Source organism: Sparassis crispa (genome assembly GCF_003851025.1).
Source record: "Sparassis crispa DNA, contig_000001F, whole genome shotgun sequence".
Taxonomy (NCBI): domain Eukaryota; kingdom Fungi; phylum Basidiomycota; class Agaricomycetes; order Polyporales; family Sparassidaceae; genus Sparassis; species Sparassis crispa.
Genome location: NW_020939748.1, coordinates 345,164 through 365,008, shown reverse-complemented (window position 1 = coordinate 365,008; position 19,845 = coordinate 345,164). Strand labels below are relative to the sequence as shown.

The 19,845-nt window shown below is 48.0% G+C and overlaps 4 protein-coding genes across 4 annotated transcripts; 2 read left to right on the top strand and 2 right to left on the bottom strand.

Moving 5' to 3' along the window:
- Positions 1 to 38: 38 nt before the first annotated feature.
- On the bottom strand, positions 39 to 1,906 carry SCP_0201080 (6-methylsalicylic acid decarboxylase atA; the record flags this gene model as incomplete). The annotated part of the gene is made up of 9 exons (XM_027754023.1): positions 39 to 395; positions 454 to 504; positions 562 to 651; positions 701 to 874; positions 924 to 941; positions 995 to 1,395; positions 1,445 to 1,516; positions 1,572 to 1,789; positions 1,854 to 1,906. 9 exons carry the CDS (start codon positions 1,904 to 1,906, stop codon positions 39 to 41), a joined length of 1,434 nt encoding a protein of 477 aa, XP_027609824.1.
- A 784-nt stretch (positions 1,907 to 2,690) lies between these two features.
- On the bottom strand, positions 2,691 to 3,046 carry SCP_0201070 (hypothetical protein; the record flags this gene model as incomplete). Its single annotated transcript, XM_027754022.1, has 3 exons — positions 2,691 to 2,705; positions 2,783 to 2,896; positions 2,969 to 3,046. The coding sequence occupies 3 exons, from the start codon at positions 3,044 to 3,046 to the stop codon at positions 2,691 to 2,693; spliced, it is 207 nt and encodes a 68-aa protein (XP_027609823.1).
- Positions 3,047 to 3,897: 851 nt separating this feature from the next.
- Positions 3,898 to 5,901, top strand: SCP_0201060 (predicted protein; the record flags this gene model as incomplete). Its single annotated transcript, XM_027754021.1, has 7 exons — positions 3,898 to 4,200; positions 4,286 to 4,394; positions 4,498 to 4,635; positions 4,689 to 4,926; positions 4,974 to 5,126; positions 5,181 to 5,331; positions 5,398 to 5,901. The coding sequence occupies 7 exons, from the start codon at positions 3,898 to 3,900 to the stop codon at positions 5,899 to 5,901; spliced, it is 1,596 nt and encodes a 531-aa protein (XP_027609822.1).
- Positions 5,902 to 9,128: 3,227 nt separating this feature from the next.
- SCP_0201050 (hypothetical protein) lies at positions 9,129 to 19,839 on the top strand (the record flags this gene model as incomplete). Its single annotated transcript, XM_027754020.1, has 3 exons — positions 9,129 to 11,084; positions 11,162 to 11,590; positions 18,808 to 19,839. The coding sequence occupies 3 exons, from the start codon at positions 9,129 to 9,131 to the stop codon at positions 19,837 to 19,839; spliced, it is 3,417 nt and encodes a 1,138-aa protein (XP_027609821.1).
- Between the last annotated feature and the right edge of the window lie 6 nt (positions 19,840 to 19,845).

Genomic DNA, 19,845 nt, shown 5'->3' with positions numbered 1-19,845 from the left:
GCCCAAACACGGGAAGGTACTGATGTACGCCGAATCCACTAGAGCATAGGATGGGCCCGGGAGTGTTGTCTAGTTTCCTTTCGTACAAGGTGCTCCAACGCCTCCTCCGCTTGCTCCCACTGCAGATCGAACGGTTCTTCCCACTGCCACTTCCATTGCTCGCGGATGGCTTCACCAAGGGCCTGCAGCTGCAGTCTTTCTCCATCGTCATGGGGCGCCGTTCCATCGTAGTACCCTGGTGCATTGAATTCGTACAGCAGCCCCGTCTTTCGAGTTGTCCGGATAACACCGCTGCCGAAGGGAAGGCGAATACCCTCATAAATCCGCAGTACGTCGGGCACCAGCGCCAGATTTGTGTGAGGGTGCGCGAGAAGTCGACCCAGGATGTATGCGTCCTGTCCGTCAGTGTCCAGCGAACCATAGGGACAGTCAATTACAGTACAAGATGCGAACCTCGATGGCTTGGCCGGCGCCGGCGCCTTGGTGAGTCAACATGGCGTGCGCCTTGGTTATGGATTCGTCAATGAGTGTCTGTCGCCCGATAATTCAGGGAACACGAACTGCATCTCCTAAGAGCGCCACCTGATTCGCAACGCAGAAGGGCAAAGCGTCCACGACATGAATTGCCCATTGCGAAGGCGCTTCCACACACTGCTTCCATCAATCAGTTTCAGTATGAACGGTGAGGCACCCTTCTTACCTGAAGCAGGTCCTGGACTTCGCGCTCCCATCCGACGTATTGCTCAGCAACTTGTTCCTTGGATACAGCTTGAACCCATTTCTCATTGTATGTTGTCCCCTCTGCTCCAGGAACAGTGCAAAATGCGACGACGTTCACAAGTCGCCCTTGGGAGATCGGATATGTTATGATATGCTGCCGAGAGGCGTTGGTATTAATTCTGTAAGGAGTTTAGCGTACGTACCTTTCCTTTCCCGCAGTACTAACGGTAGCAGCGTTAGCGTCATGCTCGATAATCGAAAGACAAAAACAAACCGAAAGCGTGACGCCAGTGGCTGTGTGCTGAGGGTTTATCTCTCTCAGTCTCTCAGTGGAAATGAGGCACCGGTATACAAGGGTCCCGCTCCATTTTGGTGTGGCAGCGGAACACCGCGAACACGCACTTCTGGTTTCTCTAAGAGCACAGTCCCGCGTATGGGCGAGGTCATAAAGCGTGGTACGTGTGGCGGACTTGATGCCATCTGCCCCAATCAGTAGGTCCGTCTCCGCTGTTGAACCGTCGAGAAAATGCAACTTCAGCACCGTCCTGCCACTACATAAGTCTGTCACCTCATAATACCGAAGGAGCCGTTTCGACGTATGGATCGAATATGACGGTGGAAAGTTGCTGCAGAGGATGTCGACCATGTCCGCCCGATGCATTGTCGTAGAGCCATCTGGTACCGTGAGCTTACTTGCGTCAGGCATCATTTAGCGAATACTTACTGGGCACTGTTAATTCGTGAAAGATGAACGGATCATGAAACCGATCCGACTTCCTGTACACGAAGCCAATCTCTGCAAACAGTGATTTATTGATCAGCGGAAGCAGCGAGACGGCACTGCCACTTACTCTCTTCCACCGTCGGTGGTTCGACTGACGCATCTGCTACCTGGTCACGCAGTCCTAGAAGTTCTAGCACTCTCCATGTGCGCGGCCAGACGGAGATCCCAGCACCGATAGTAGAAATCACCTTCGCTGCCTCGTACAGGTGCACCTCGAGCGGAAAGTCGGGATGCTCGTAGCGGCCGAGGGTGCTGGCAAGTGCGAGACCTCCAATCCCACCCCCACTAATTGTCACATTTTCTAAGATTCATTACGACCCAGTCGATCGATCCAAAGAGAGATGCGCACCATATGGCTACCCGAAATTTGGGTCTGGCAGTCTGGGGTAGTGGTAACGGCATCAACTAGTGCCAAAGGTGTTGCGGAAGATGTAACCTAGCGTTCAACTTGTTTACCGAAACTACACGTTCTGAGGCGGCTCTCCTAAACTCCGTATGTTCTGCTTCCTGGAGTTGTAGGGCCGAAGCGATAATGGTCTGTTCACACGCATTGGCAAGAACAGAATTGACGAAGATGCTACAGATCAGATGAAACGGTCTTATGACTGGCTTATCGGAAGAGAAGCTTTGGGTATATCTCCGGAGATGTGGCGAAGGTGCGTGCGGTAGATCTTAACGGGGTACTTGAATGGCTGCGTGCAACAGTGGTCTGCAGAGGGACGGAATGTTAATGCCTCTATGACAAGGACAAGCGCACCATCGACAGTCTCATCGTTGAGCGGACGATCTGTGTGAACGCCAATGGCAGGAATCTGCCCGCATAGAATGAAAAGAGACTCGTACCACAATTTGACGCTATCTCTCGATGGGCCACAGGCGACAGAGGCAAAACGCAAATACGTGAATGTTCACAGGCAATACATTGCTCTGTTCGTTGTTGCGCAGCTCGGCGCGAGATACTATGGCTAGCTGCCAACGAGAGTGTGCGTTGGTCAGAATCATACGTAGGATGATACCATAAACCGCGACAATCTACGCGACAGACATTATCCTCGACTGGAAATCATGCTAACGTTGAGATAGAATGTTCGAGGGTATTCAAACATGAATTTTTCCAAGTTGGATGTCAGACCACTTTCGCATCGGGCTCCCTACCGAAGTTGGTTCAGAATTGAATTATACTGGCTTACTGATGTTGACACTATGTATAAGAGTCAAACGAGCAAAAAATGTTACCAAACCTTGTTCCTGTTGGCTGGGCGCAGAGGATCAACGTACCATCGGGCTCCACACACACCAGGCACTGAGGATGGTTCGACATTGCAAGTCCTCAAGGAAGTCCGAGCGACCCGAAAACATCCAAGTCAAGCTTTTGATTGGAAGCCGAGCATGCTGGAGATGGGCAGGAATCAAGGGTTTAGATATGGAAATTTTAGAGGCTCTAAAACAGACAAAAACGCGTACAAATACAAGAACAGTTTCGGTGAAAAGCAGAGTGTTAGTTGCAGAGTGGCTTGCCCATCGACAAAAAAAGATGCACATCTACGTTGCTGGTAGCTGCGAGAACCTTCAAAGCCATGAACGTTTCTTGGAATGGAGAAACCCTAGCTACATGGCCGCGAAACAATGATATGAGATCGTGACATTGGACGTCGACGGAGGTCATCGGGTGCGTACGGTGGTCGAGAATCTCCTTCCTTTTACCACCGGTATTTCTCTGCCTACTGGTAGTGTAACCTGAGCTGAGGACGTGTCAATTAGGTGGAGACGCCGGATGCCTCATCCGGCCGGATTCGGGAGATTTTGAGGCCGTAGGCCGGACGTTTGGGGGGGGAATGTCAAGCGTCGGCGCCGGCGTGGGAACTGCTATACCTGCCTTATATAGCCAAGGCGCAGTGGCAACCCGGAAATCAATTCCCCGTTTTTTGCCTTCTATCCTCCTTTTTATCTCAGACATTGAATTGATGCATTGACAATCCTTCTTTGGACTGCCCGGATCAGCATATTTGTGAGTCCTTGACATTGCCTTGACATGCGCCCCATTTTACAAGGCTGTCACATGAATCTTTGTTAGTCGTGTTCGCGTTCCGAGGCATTCTGAATCACTCTAATCGATGTTTCTTCTTGGTCAACTGACACGAATGACGAAGTATTTGCCCCCCATGCTGCATAGCAGCCTCCAGGTCTCCTTAGGCATGGACGGGCCGCGAGATTCGGCAGAGGGGCCGCGAGGAGTGATACTCCTCGCGGTCGATTCTTCCGTGTCTATTTGAAGATGACATTGAGAAGAGGGTGCATTTTATTCGCACAGGTCGGGCGTATAAGGAGGGCCGAATATTGTCTGACACAGGCTCGGACGTTCTTGCGGAAAGGCGGTCCTCCCTCTCATCGCCATGTACCACTCGTTAGGAGCTATCGTCTATACTACGCTCTGGCTGTGTTCCTCGTATGCCTTGCCCAACAGCGTGGAGGTCTCTGTACCCGCGGTATCGCCAAACACCTCGCAGCCGCTGTATCCCACCCTTTTGTCCTTCTCTATCGAGCAAGATCGGTGGCCCGACTGGAGTGGTATCGATGCACGCAACGAGTTCACGTACAGCGCTCTGCAAGGGCTGGCCGAGCTCACCGGAATGCCTCCGAAAATCAGGGTAGGGGCGGATTCGGAAGACCACACTGTCTGGTCTCCGACTATGACGGTGCGTTTGAGTCCCTGTGTCGCTGAAACGTTCTCCGGACGACGCATCTGACTCACCCCCTTTTTTTGCGTACTCCTATCTCTAGGTCAATCAAGATTTGTTTCCTCCTTCCAACGCGATCACCCCTTACCCCGAGGCAACGTACATCACCGTAGGCAATGAATACTACACACTTTCACGCTGGCTTCCAGCAGGTACGGCTTGTGAACTTTCCAAGGTCATTGCACCTGAATTTCGCTTACATCGCCAATATATCTATTTTCGTTGATGCTATAATGCGACTTTGATCATGCACAGGTACTCATATGGTGTGGGGCGTGAATCTCGGGTTCAACAACATAACCAACGCGGTTAATATGGCAAGAGCGATCGTCAGTGCCTTCCGCCTGCCCTCTGTGATTAGTTCTGGCGTCGTCCTCGAACGCATTGAAGTTGGTGAGTAAAACTACTGCTCGGACTGAATAACTCCAGTCATATCATCCACGCAGGTAACGAAGCAGATTTGTATGGCGACAACGGCCTCCGCTCATCATCGAACTGGACTGTCGAGGCATATGTACCTGATTGGGAGTCTGTTGCCGGTCCTGTAGTGGAGGAGGCGGGTATTGAGAGTAGGTATGGCCCAGTGACGTTACAAGGGGCTGCGTTTGCCTCGCAGGCATTCACGCCTCGCGAGATCTTCGCGCTCGGGATCTTGGAGAGTACGCCAGGATCGACGATCTCAACGTGTGTGCCTTCCTGTTGCAAGGTGTATCTCATCTGATCTCGCGCAGCATCTCGCAGCATCAGTATTCGGCTGCATTCTGTAATGGTGGCGCATTAGGCTTGGTGTCGTTCATGAACAAGACATCTATCCGCGGCAATCTTACTGTGTTCGAAGATGACATCGCTGCGACGTACGCGAAGGGACTTACCTATGTTATCGGGTGCGTCATGTCCATCACTTCGTGCTTCTACAAGACTGACTGAGATTGGCACAGAGAGACGAATAGTGTTGCGTGCCATGGTGCACCAGGCGTGAGCAACACAGCCGGTGCCGCACTTTGGGTGATCGATGACACCCTTTTCGCATCAACCATCTCGATCCGAGAGCTGTACTTCCACGAAGGTATCGGATACAAATACAACTTTGTGAGTGTCCATCCGCCATCAGGCTTAACATTTCATCTCGTTATTTGGATTGATAATTGACGCCAGATCCAACCGGTCACTTTGAATTACTCCACGATCGACGGCACCCCACTCGATCCACCAGCGCCCCCACACATCCAGCCCGCGTACTACGGCGCTCTAGTCATCGGAACCTTTGTCGGCACCTCCGGATCCTCCAAGATCGTCGAGTTGGACGTGCCCAACGCGAACGTGAGTGGTTACGCTGCGTTTGAGGCAGGACGGCTCGCACGTGTGGTCTTCGTGAACCTCCAAGCGTGGATCACGAATAGTACTGGCACACGGCCATCAGTACACATCGACCTCAACTTCGCTTTGAACGGCGTGGCCACGTCTCCACCTGACGTGGCGAATGCGCGGAGGCTCGTCATCCAGCATGCCGACGATACACAAAACCTCACGTGGGCGGGGCAGAGTTATGAGGAGACGTCGGACGTGAGCCCTACCGGCCCGTTGGTGATCGAGGGTGTGGACCTGGTGCAGGGATTCGACTTGAACGCAACGGAGGCGATCTTAATTGAGTTTTCCTAGGGTACCTGGAACGTCTGACTAGGAATGTTGTTCTGTGTAAAGTTTCTAGTTCCCATCAGAGCGAAGCTCTGTGGTAGACAATGACTACCGTAGGTACCCATCGGTTGTTCCAACAAAACATGGTGCCTTTGCAAGCACAGGACTTGTGAGAGGGGGGAAGAAAATAGACCTACAGACTTGATGTGTAGGTGGATGACATATATGTAGGAATGTACTTCAAGATCTCCGCATCCTCGTGAACAGCTGTCTTGTGCATACTCCATGATGCCAATGGTAGAGCTGTATAAGCCTAAATGTTCATGTTCAAATTTTAATGTGTTGATGAATCTGTTCATCGTGTCAGTTCTCTGGATATGCGATTTGAGCCTGTTAGTATAGACACAAAATATGATGTGCAGAAGGAACCTGCTAGTACTAATCAGCGAAAGTCAAATCTGCTTAGCCTCCTTATCTGCTTTAATAAGGAGAAATAAGAAAAATTCAGATAGGAGACCTTTGTATTTTCCCTCAAATAAGACAATAAGGTGGTTAAGCAGATCTAAATTTTGCTGATGCCTATGTGAGTCTCCCAGTGACATCCATACATTTGGGCATTTTTCCCATGCAGGTATAACAGAAAAATTCCTGTTATGCAGGTTAGTGGGGGATCCACATGTGCAAGTAATACCTTGCCATATTTTATACAAGTAACCTGCCAGTGCATCAAAGCACACACTGTTACTGGTTAGGTGTGGGTGGCAAGAGCTGAGAAGGAACAGTGAATATATCAAGATGCAATAGTTAATGCACATGCCTCAATTGTAAGAATGCAACTGAGAAATGAAATGATCATATAATACATGAGTGATTATTGTGCATATAACCCATACATATGCATCAAGGATGTGCAAAATCCAAGAATTAGCTGCCACATCTGTTAGATATGAACAACTGCAATGACAAAATATCCATCAGTAAGGTAGGTTAGCAATATTCACAGCAAAAATGAAGTGACATATCAAAGCAACAGATCTCACAAGGTTCTGTTCTTCTGAATAGCATTAGCAAAAGATTACTCTTTCTTATCTCATTTAGTTAACTTTTGGTTCTTAAATAAGACAATAAGAACACAAGGCCTCTGAGCTATATTCTGTTAAGGTCTCAAAATCATTTTTATTGCAAGCTAACTAGTTTGGACTGGTCCTAGGACTACAGTCCTTACCAGTCCTACCAGAACTGCAGTCCTAATTCTGGTTCTACCAAAACTGACCTGGTCTGGTCCTGATCCTGGTTCTTCTCAAAAAAGCAAAAAGATTGGACAGGACAGGGCTATACAATACTACTCAATATCAGCAGAAATTCCTATTTACATTCATTATATAGCTATTCAAATCATAAACAGGCTACTAGCAGCCCCATCTGAAAATCTGATTTTTGAATGAGCATGGGCAAGTGGTCTGGTTCTTTAGGGGCACTGCTGGAGCATTGATCTGTTGCAAAAGTAGTATTGCACAAGCAGAAACAGATGGTGCAGTGGCCATGATAAATTTCTCTCCCAACATACAGTTAGAAGATGAACCCACACCCATGAATGAACTTTGACAGCAACTTTCCCACATTTGTTTTGCATCCCTACGTCATGTCCCACCTTGCTCTGAGGTGACCAAATGCCTTGTTCAAATTCCTGCCACATTTGCGATGGTGGCCACAATGCCCGGGGTGTTCCCTCTCGGACCCTCCCTTCCTGGAGGAAATTGCATTTCCTCCAGACCCCCTTTGCTATTAGTGCTGCACTCTGATATGCTCCCAGACCTCCTGGCCTCTGAAAACACATTTTCTATTGATCTCTCAGACCTTACCACTTTATGCCTTAGCCTCCAAGATGAGTCTGACTCTTTTGCGATAATGTGCAAACATTTTGAACTTCGCTCGACTTCTCGTGACTTCTCTCTGACATTCAACATTCCTTCGACATTCATACATAACTCTTGCATCTCCTCGCTGTCGGGTACCACTTACCTGTTGTCCTTTGGTCTAGTTCAATGTGCTTTGGCCGATTTCCTTCTAAGTATATACTTCTCCGACATCACATTGCCTCTCTGAATGTCGTGCTGACTCGCTGGTTTGTCGTGCTGACTTATCGGTGTTGCTCAAGGGTTGTGCCCTCTTGTTTTGCAAATCTCATACATTTTTTCATTCATCCTTCCCCCTCAAGACCCCTACCTTCGTGGTGAACCGGAGATGCTGTTTGAGTATTTCATATAGTTCAGGACAAGTAACATATGTTTTCTTTCACTCTTCCTCTACTTTACCATTCATCTCCATCACTAACATATGACGTTCACCTCTCCACTCACTTTACCTATTTTTTCATTGGTTCTAGATCATTGTGACTCTTTCTGATGTCAGGATCCATCGTTCGACAGTTTGCGACTTCTGCATTTTCTCTCCCTTTTTCCCCCTCTATAAATACCTGCTGTATCTACATCAATTATCATCGAAGACCAGTAGGGAGGAGTTCTCCTTCACTTCAGATTACCGAGAAACTGCATTTACTACAATAGCGACTTCGAACTGTGATATACCCCACTGCGACACTGTGACATAGTGAGACTGCATACTGCATTTAGAGACTGTGACTGTGATAGTGATATAGCGACACTGCAATATACCATCTGCATTAGTCTTACTCAACTTTTGCATTAGACTGACTGTGACTTCATCGAGATGGCGAATACTGCCTTTCCCCATAGCGTTTCCATTACAGATACTTTGTAACCCTGACATAGGGTTACGATGCAGCCATTTCCAGACGCATGTTCATATTCCGTCTCGTGCCTTCGTTGGGTCCTCAGATCTCTCTGTACAACCACAATGAAGGTATGTATTTACTTGTCCCTACTGTTGGCTCATACTTACCTCAGATCTCTCTGTACAACCACAACAAAGATATTTCATTTTTGTTCTGTTTCCGAGTGCTTGCCGGTTGTGGACCGGCTCACACTTTTTTTTGAACACCAAATGAACCTCTTCAACCCCACGTTTCTCACTGAGAACGCATCTCCGAGTCTAGAAGGCTATCTCCCGGATCAATCTGTGTGCCTGTGCGGCCATGGAAGTATCGCCCCATCGCATCTCCGCCGTTACCCCAACGAAAGCATTGCCTATCGAGCGCCCACAGGATCATAGCGCTCGCATCTCGTTCCTGAACCACGAGCTACGAATGACTGCCCATCCTGCCTCCTAATATGCGTGCATACCTACATGACCTCTTCGACATTCTCCCATTCACCGACATCGAGAACATCCAGGAGGTCCTGAACCTCGAGCACCGCCCGGACTCAGTGTTCTCGCTCCTCACCGAAAAAGATCTTTCAGCACTTTCGTCATTATCTGCCTCCCCAGATCTGCCTCCTCGTTCCAGATCAATCTCGTCTTGCAGCTTCAACTCAGGCCTACAGATCATCATCACGATGTCATCTTCCAACATCGCCACTGTTGCGCAATCATCTTCGAAACACCCTCCCGTCCTCACATCAGGCAAAATAACTCCCGCCGTCGCTCATGCGTGGGAGAACACCTGCCTACAATACTTTAAGCAGAATGACACACCCGCGGATAAAAGAGTTGCGAAGGTCACTAGTGGCTTCCAGGACACCATTGTCAGTGACTGGTACTACAACGACTCTGATACCTTCGACGCCCTCCCCTGGAAGGACTTTCTGGCCACCTTCCGTTCTCGCTTCTTGCCCAAAGGATGGGAATCCACCATTCTCACCCAACTCCTTCGCTCTCGGCAAAAAGATGATGAGCCCTTCGAAGACTGGGTGCTGTCTCTTGAGAAGATGAACACCATACTCCGTGGCAGTACCTCCCACCTCGACGACACTCATCTGCATGCACAGATTGCTGCTAGCATCTGCGAGGACCTTCGCTTTGCATCTGACGATGATGATGTATGTAACATCATTTCCTTCAAAGATTGGAAGGACAAGCTCGCACAGATGGACACCATCTGCCTACGCGAGCGCGCTCGTATCTTACACATCACCGGGGCCTCCGCCAGGTCGAAGCCTCTGGGCCTGCCCATCAAAGCGATGTCCGGTAAATCCAACACTGCCCGTCTTCCCTCACTCACAGACAGTGAACTTAAGCTCCTCCGCGACAATGACGGGTGCTTCAAGTGTCGCAAATTCTTCATCGACAAGAAGCTCCGTGGCAAACAGAACTGCCCCGAGTCCTTCCCTGATCCCACCACATACTGCACACTCATGCAAGCGGACGTTGACAAGGTGAAGCGTGGTGTGGGCAAGGAAAACATTAAGCCACACTTGACAGTCAGTGTAGTTGTCGATGGATCTGATGATGCCGTCTACTCCATCAGCGCTATCTATCTGAATGCCCCTCCGCTCGCTGCCACCTCGGGCATCCTTGGCACAGGATCTGACAGTGATAATGAGTACGTTTCACCTGCTCTAGCACCTTTCACTGTCCCCCATATTCCTTGGTCCACGATCGTACACGGACCTTCATCTGACTCGCAACCTCTCCCCATGCTGATCAATTCAGGCTCTCCAGCAGTTCTGATTAGATTGGAACTTATATCGCATCTCGGTTTGCGTCGTCGCAAATTGCCTCAGCCCTTCCCGCTTGGAGATGTCTGGGGTACAGAGTCGAAGGATTCTGCTGAGTGGGTTAAGTTGCGTGTCTCTTTGCCAGATTCCTCCTGGTCTTCCATTGTTTGTCGTGCGATCGTTGTACAAAGTTGTTGTTACCCTGTAATCGTCGGTCGTCCATTCCTCAAATCCAACCATCTTGTCGTGGACCACAGCTGCAACATGGTCATCGACAAACGATCCAGGCATGATATCTGTGCAACTCTCATGCCCCCACCTCCGACCTCTACTCCTCCTACACCAACAACACTACTGCGTATATCGCCCGACCCCCACCTTTTCCGCGAACTGTCTGAGCGCACTGCAGCGCACCATGTTGAATGTGATGAGCACACTACCAACACGGCCGCCGCAACCATTCACACTCTTCGGAAGTGTACTGAGGAACTCGCTTACCAAGAAAAATTACGCGCTGCTAACCTAGAGGTCAAACAGGAATTCGTTGACCTTTTCCCCGATGATATTCCACACCTCGATGACCTCCCCACTGATGTGTATCACCGCTTCATGCTGAAAGACCCCCACATGGTCATTCAGAGATGACAGTATGACTGTCCAAAGAAGTACCGTGAAGCCTGGAAACAGCTTCTTGAGGGTCACCACAGGCGGACCCCCAGAAAGTCGAGAAGATCCTGAACTGGTCTGTTCCCCATAACTCTTCTCAAGTCCGTGCATTCCTGGGCCTCGTGTGCTACATCGCTCCCTTCCTGCCGAAGCTCGCTGACCATATGCACATCCTGAATGCACTGACTACTAAAGAGGCAGAACTCAATTTCCCTCAATGGACACTCGCTCACCAGCGTGCATTCGATGACATTAAATCCCTCATTTGCAGCCACAAGGTCCTTACCGTCATCGACCATGACAACATGGGGAATAACCACATCTTTGTATCCTGTGATGCTAGTGACTTTCGCACTGGCGCCCTCCTCTCTTACGGCAAATCCCTCGAAACTGCGCAGCCCATTGCCTTCGAGTCTTGCACTCTCAAAGGTGCAGAGCTGAACTACTCCATACACGAGAAAGAACTCTTGGTGATTGTCTGCGCTCTAAAAAAATGGCACGTTGATCTGCTAGGAACTCCTTTTACTGTGTACACTGACCATCGCACGCTTGAGAACTTCTTCCACCAGAAGGAGCTCTTGCGATGCCAGGCGTGATGACAGGAGTTCCTCGCCCAATATGACTTCGAGATTAAGTACATAAAGGGCGAGGACAATATTGCAGCTGATGTGTTATCTTGTATCCCGTCAGATATCAAGATTGTAGACCCCCTCTGCCATGCCGCTGTATCGCTCCTCCATTTCACAATGAAGTCACTTTGTGCCATACCCGAGCTGATTTCCACCACTCCTACGGCATTGACTCACCTCTCTATCTCCACAGACTCTGCCTGGCTGTCATCCATCTGCGCAGGATACACTTCTGACAAATGGTGTATAAAGCTACACACTTCCATTGACTCACTGGGAATCTGCAAGGAGAATGACCTCCTCTATGTCGGGGATCGCCTCATCATTCCTCGAGTGCCGGAAATTCGGGAAGGGATTTTCCGCCTCGCTCATGATGCTTTGGGTCACTTCAGATTTGACAAGTCCTACGCTGTGATCTGAGATGTCTATTATTGGCCTAATGTGCAGAAAGAACTCAAGGAAATGTATGTTCCCTCGTGCAAAGACTGTCAGCGAAACAAGTCCTCTACCCATCGTCCACCTGGTCCATTACATCCCCTCCCTGTCCCCACTGGCCACTGCAACTGCATTGCCATCAACTTCATTGGTCCTCTACTGAGGACGAGGGTTTTAACTGTCTTGCGATGGTGACTGACAGACTCAACTCCGATATCCATCTCATTCCCACTCGAACGGACATCTCCGCTGAAGCTTTCGCGTCGCAATTCTTCGACCACTGGTATTGTGAGAATGGGCTCCCTCTAGACATTGTCTCTGACCGTGACAAAGTTTTCGTATCCGCCTTCTGGAAAGGGTTACACCGCCTCACTGGAGTCAAGCTAAAAATGTTCTCGGCTTATCACCCACAAACTGATGGTTCATCGGAACGCTCAAATAAGACAGTGATTCAGGCGTTACGCTATCATGTCTCCCGTAACCAACGTGAATGGGTCCGCGCTCTCCCGCATGTACACTTCTCAATCATGAATACAGTAAACGACTCCACCAGCTTCTTGCCTTTCCAACTACTCATGGGTCGATCTCCGCGCATCATACCACCACTTTTTAATTCATCATTGGTGGACGATGCCTCCAATGAAACTGAGCATGCATCTGTTTTGATCCGGCAAATCGAAACAGACGTACTCAAAGCTCATGACAATCTCTTCCTCGCAAAGGTGAACCAGGCGGCACTGGCAAACCGATCGCATGGCAAAGAAATTGTCTACTCCGTTGGCAACAAGGTCCTCCTGTCTACCTTACATCGGCGTCGAGATTACATGCAATGCGGTGACCACCGCATTGCTAAATTTATGGTACGTTATGATGGACCGTACCCTATACTGCACGCACACCCCAATTGCTCTGCATACACACTCGACCTCCCCGATTCCATGAAAATTTTTCCAACATTCCACGCTTCCTTACTCAAACCCTGGCACGAAAATGACATTCCACGCTTCCTTACTCAAACCCTGGCACAAAAATGACAATGCTCTCTTCCCTTCTCACTCACATTCACAACCTGGCCCGCTCATCACCACAGATGGCGCCGAAGAATGGGAAGTCGAGCGTATCATTGACCATCACCCCAGACGATGCAGTTTCCAGTATCTTGTACATTTCCACGGTTACGGCCCCGAACACGACGTTTGGCTCCCGGGACGTGAGGTTAAAGACCTTGCGGCATTAGACGAATATTTACTCCTCTCGCCACACTAATTCTCTCCTTCTCTTCTTTTCCTCTCCTTCTTCCTACCTACCTTGCTCAATTTTTTACGACAGGGAGGAGTGTAACCCCGATGTAGGGTTACAACACTGCCATTTCTGGATGCATGTTCATATTCCGTCTCGCGCCTTCATTGGGTCCTCAGATCTCTCTGTACGACCACAACGAAGGTATGTATTTACTTGTCCCTACTGTTAGCTCATACTTACCTCAGATCTCTCTGTACAACCACAACGAAGATATTTCATTTTTGTTCTGTTTCCGAGTGCTCGCCGGTTGTGGACCAGCTCACATACTTCTCCTTTCCATTGCAATTTAGCTCGTCTTCATCTACGAGTTTGGTGATCTCATCGTGACTTTTGCTTCCCATCTCTGACTTTCGTGACTTCATCGTAGATTGTCACTCGACCTTGCATTTACATCGCAAGTCCTTGTTCTTTTACAGGTTGCATCCCCCTAGGCTTTGGTCGAGGTTCTGGGACCCACTTGTATCATTTACAGTGTCGCATCGCCCTTCTCTCTCACACACAGATTCCTTTTTGTTTTAGTTGGGTTTAGGTGTTTGTGTCGGGTGTGCACTCATCAGCGCACCTACTATGATACATCCCATAGTATACATCATGGTCCTACTGTGTACATTAGCTTGTAATTATCATTATTTGTGAGTTATAATCCTGTCTACAATGAGGACCTCCCCTCGCAACCAGCTTAACATTGGTTATACGACGGCTTGCATTTCTCCTTGTGTTGCTTCTCAAAAGGTATCAGTCTCTGCACTATACTCGCTGCAGCATCTGGGCTGCCCGTGACTGCACAAACATTAGGAGAAAGAGTCACAGTTGGCACTGCACTGCTGACCAAGATGAAATGGTCTGCATTGACCTCCCGTAGTGTGTGATAAGATGATCAAGGTGACGCAGGTGGCAAGATAATGCCATATTTTATCTGCGAGCTCCGCAATCTGTTGCCACAAGGTCCTAGCATCTGCCCAGCTTCACCACAGCCTGGATGGAGCATACTGACAGTGGATGGATATAAGAGCACTGTGCTGATGTAGGGACTAATGAAGGGCTCTAGTGTTTCATCGGGTTGGCCGAGTGCTTGCAGGCATCAGCTGTGGTTCCCACCATTGTATTACAATTGCTCACAACACTGGGCAGGCCATTGTGCACAACTCACCAGCCATTGTAATTGTAATAACACTGGGCACATTGTAATACAATGGCAATTACAATGCTGGCCACATTGTAATTGGAAAAAGAAGTGTTCACAGTGAGAGTTGAATCCCTAACCTCATGACCAGAGTTTTGCTTATGTAAGCTACACAAGACACATGCTTTAACCACTACACTATTAGTGCTTGCTGTTACTTCAACCTCAATTGTATATAATGAGTCTGTCCACTACAATATAATATACAAGCTTCTAATGCACATTTTAATATTATATCTAATACTATTACTTTAAAGAATTAGAAAAAGAGATAAACAAGTAAGAGAACATAAATAGACACTATAATAGTATTTAACAAAGAGTTAAGAAAGGAACAGTAACAAGTGTTAGTATTTGTAATAGAAGCTTGTATATTATATTGTAGTGGACAGACTCATTATATACAATTGAGGTTGAAGTAACAGCAAGCACTAATAGTGTAGTGGTTAAAGCATGTGTCTTGTGTAGCTTACATAAGCAAAACTCTGGTCATGAGGTTAGGGATTCAACTCTCACTGTGAACACTTCTTTTTCCAATTACAATGTGGCCAGCATTGTAATTGCCATTGTATTACAATGTGCCCAGTGTTATTACAATTACAATGGCTGGTGAGTTGTGCACAATGGCCTGCCCAGTGTTGTGGGCAATTGTAATACAATGGTGGCCACCACTGGTGCAGGGGCTCGAGTAGATGCATAGCCACAAATACACATCAGAAATATATTTTGCTGTGATCTTTGCATGATCTCAAGAATCTACCATTGTGTACCATTTGCACTGCATTCAATGATGCCATTCACGTGGGAGGGCAATATAAATGGCAGTTTCACTTCAGGGTACCCTTTATCTCTAGCTCTTAGCAACAAGATCTTCTATAGTATGTTATAGCTAAGAGCTTCTTAAGTGTCAAACTGACCATGGTACCTATTATGTCCCAGGGCATTCTGTGTAGATAGGGTATAGGCTGAGCATATGAGATGATTATTATGTGGGATATCCTACTAGACTAGGATATTAATTGTTCATCCCAGTATTACTGGTTGTCTCATGGTGTCAGGGATATATAAGGATGTTCCACTGTTAGCAGAAGATGTATTTTAGGCTGTTGTATATTTGTTGTTTCATCTTTTCATCTACTGCCATACTATATAAATCTTAATTACATAGTACAGTAAATCAGTGCTTTACTGATACTTCAAATGACATGGGAGATCCACAAATAGTGAGATATCTCATACTAAGTTTTATATTCACCTGCAGTGTTATAATACTAATTACTATTAGTGATATGTATAATATGTTTATTGGATCAAATAACAACTATAACAGGTCAAACAACAGTTCTTATTCTCGTGTTTCAAAAGTAATTATACCTTTTCTGATCCAATGTTCAAATTGATGTGATGTCACCTTTAGTATATTGCATCTAACATAAATATTCTATAACTTTCATTAATAACCAGAAAAAACACAGTAACTCAGTCTACGTATACACTAGCAAATAAGAGACGCTTTAGTCAAGTCTGCTACTATTGAATGTATCTGAACAAAGCAAGGAAGACATTTGACCTAAGATTGTAATAAAGTTGCATTTACAAACACATTCACCCAATGACTTCTTATACTCTGAGACATTATGCTATAGGATGGGATATCCCATCTAAGGACCTGTTACTCTCCAATCTTAATAATACAATGACTAGTATAGGTCTTTAGGTAATTATAGTAGTCTAACAGATATATTCAGACAAATAATAGCCTGAATAGCTGTCAGCATACAAATAAATCACATTTTAGGATGTTCTTAAAATGAGATGGAATATCCTTAAAATGGAATGTCTCATTTTTATATAAAGTGTTAATAAAGTGTTGATTTACTATACTATGTAATTACAGTTTATATAGTACAGCAGTAGATGAAAAGATGAAACAACAAATATACAACAGTCTAAAATACATCTTCTGCTAACAGTGGGACATCCTTATATACCCCTGACACCATGGGACAACTAGTAATACTAGGATAAACAATTAATGTCCTAACCTAGTAGGATATCTCACATAATAATCATCCCATATGCCCAGCCTATACCCTATCTATACTCTGGGCAATCCCACTGTAATGGGTCAGTTCTGACAACCATTATTTGTTATGGACTGCTTACTACTTACCTAAGCAAGTTGCTTTATATCGTCTACATTTACCATCTAGCTGTGTCTACACTCAGTCTTAGCTACTTTCGGCTATATATTGAGTCCACTGCAGCCCTGATGAGTCTGAGGATTTAGGCTCCTTACACCTTTTTTGCAGTCCCAGAATTACTGCTGAAATTCTGCTATGACTGTCTACTACTGGCTGGATGGGCAGGAGCGCTCCTTGCGCCCTGCACATCATATCTACCTGGCAACACCGCTGAGGACCTCTGAAGTTAAGGTCCTCACCATTGACATTGACTGTGTTGCCAACACCCTGCAAAAGTGGGTTGAGGTAAACAACCTCACCTATTGGCTCACAATTGCCGACTGGTTGATCAAGCGACATCTCCACCTCGCCACCCTCCATGAGTGCTACGCTTATGAAGATGGCCTCACCACCATCAAGCATGCTCACCACCACCTTGATGCCCTCATGAAATGCCTGAGAGCCACTGTCATCCACACAACATTTGATGTGGCATGGATGCATCACCATATGACATGTGACCACATCAAATGTGACACATCCCTCTCTGCTGCCAGGCCTGCACTCCCCATTTCCTCCCCTCTCACGTCCAACATCCTCGCTAGGGCCGGCCACCCGCATCACCTCAAGACCAATGTGCCAAGTCCAGAACAAAAAAACTGGCACAGAAAACTGGTGGGGGAAAGAGCAGAGGCAGAGGAGGCAGAGGAGGAGAGGAGAGCGGAAAGAATGATGCGAGGAAGGCTGCAATGCTCCCAGGAGCAGGAGCAGAAGCTGAACAAGTAGGACGAGGTGTAGGATACACTCACCCTGCCATCCCACATTGCACCACTGCCATGCACCCACATCACTGAGCACCTGATGGCCCCGATGCTCTCACGTGTGACACCACTGTATCGCAGTGTATGCACATATGCAATGGCTGTGATGCAGGATGCAAATGACGTGCCCGCCATGTCACCAACTCCAGAGGTGCATGACCATGACAGCACAGCACCAATGCACCCAAGCACAATGCTGCAGTGTGGCCGCATGATCATGCCCACAGCAGCCACAGCACAGGATGTGAATGACACACCCACAACATCACCAGTGTGTGGGGTGCAAGTCTGCAACAGCCCAATGCCAGTGCACCTTGCTGTCCGGGCCACTGACTGCCCAACAGCACAGGTGGCCCCAATGGACCTGAGCACACTGACACACCATTGTAGGGTAGGAGCATTGGCTGTCCTTGGACAGAGCACTTCTCCGTGCTTTGCCTTGCCTCGTGTCTATCGGACGCTTTGGATCGGATGCTCGGCATCCTCCGCGCTTCATTCCTATGCTTCAGTATGCCATACGCTTCATTTCTTCTGCTTCTCCTATTTCTTGTTTGTCTTTCTCGACGTATATATAGGTCCCATGTATCGTACTCTAGGATTACGATCCCACCGTATAGATTCTGTTCACCTCACATCTCGTCTGCTCGCCATATCTGCTCGCCGCTGCCATTTGTCATTTGTATCATCTCGTTGCTGCTGTCCGCTGTCCGCCATCCATATCGTGCCGTCGTCATCATTCGCCCCCTTTGTATCATCCCGCCGTTCGCCGTTCACATCGATTCCCCGCCGTCGCCCGCCGTTCATATCGCGTCATCACCGTTCGCTGCCATCTTTGTTTTGTCACTCCCCTCTATCCATCACTCACGCCCATGGCTGATCTCCACACATTGTCCCTCAACCTCGCATTTGTCCTTGCCCACACTCTGAGGCAGACTTACATATTGGAGCCCACCGCGAGGGGATAAGGCAGATTTAGCCCTATTCGCACACACACATCTTCAACAACACCAATTTCTTTTTTCCACCATTCCGAGACATGTTCCGCCGTCGCCTCATCACCCGTCTACCGTGCCATCTGTACCGTCATCGCCGTCGAGAGTTCCGAGGCCATCGTCGATACTGACTCGCGTTCAGCCGGCCCGTCTTGTGGGATCGTCGCGCCACGTTGACTCTAAGTGTCCGAAGCTAGTGGTAGATTCACCAGAAAAACCTGCACGAAAAGAATATCAGTACGTTCTGAAGAACCCGCCTTGTGCTCGCACACCGTCACCGCCGCCAGCTGATCATCTTGAGCACACGCCGAACATCGAAAATTCCGTCGAAGACACTTACTCTGTGCCCCTCGAGCCCGACATCACGTCCTCAGCACCTGCTACTGCCATACTCGTACCTGCTTCACCTCCTAATCCTTCGCTGTCTGACTCTATCCCTGATCCGGCTTCTGCATCTCCTCTATCAATTTCTTTGTCAGTTTCTCCTCACGCACCTAATTTTCCGATCATCCCTCTTCCTATTATCACCATGTCATCATCTACTGCAAAGGGCCTGAGCGGCATGCCCGCCCCTGGTTCAAGCAAAGTGCCTTCATTCCATGGTGAAAGTTCGGAGCTTCTCGAGTTTTTTGAATTCTTCGAGGACCTCACGAATGACTGCAAGCTCTCCGCACCCGAGAAATGCAAGAGCTTAGTTCATTATGTCGACAAGACCACGAAGCACTTCTGGATTAGCTTGGCCAGCTATGAGAGCCAAGACTTCGAGACCCTGAAGAAGAATATTTTAGCACAGTATCCGGGCGCCGACAAGGGTATCCGATACACCCTTCGTGAACTCGAGCAACTCGTTGTAGAACAAGCCGGAAGCGAAATTCAGACTGAAACTGAACTCCTCACCTATTACCGCCTGTTCTGTCCTATTTCTCAATGGCTTGTCCACAACAGCCACATCACCGATTGTGAACGCAATAGCTATTTCTGGCAGGGCCTTCCTCGGGACACGCGCCGTGCCATTGATCGCCGCCTAGAATTGACGATCCCAGATTTCAGCCGTGCTGCCCCACCCGATGTTGAGAAAGTGGTTGCTGCTGGTCGCTTTGTCTTCTCCGATGAAGCCTTTGATAGCGAGTATAATGACCCGATTTCTATGCGGTTGCGAAGCCTCAAAGGATGAGCCGGT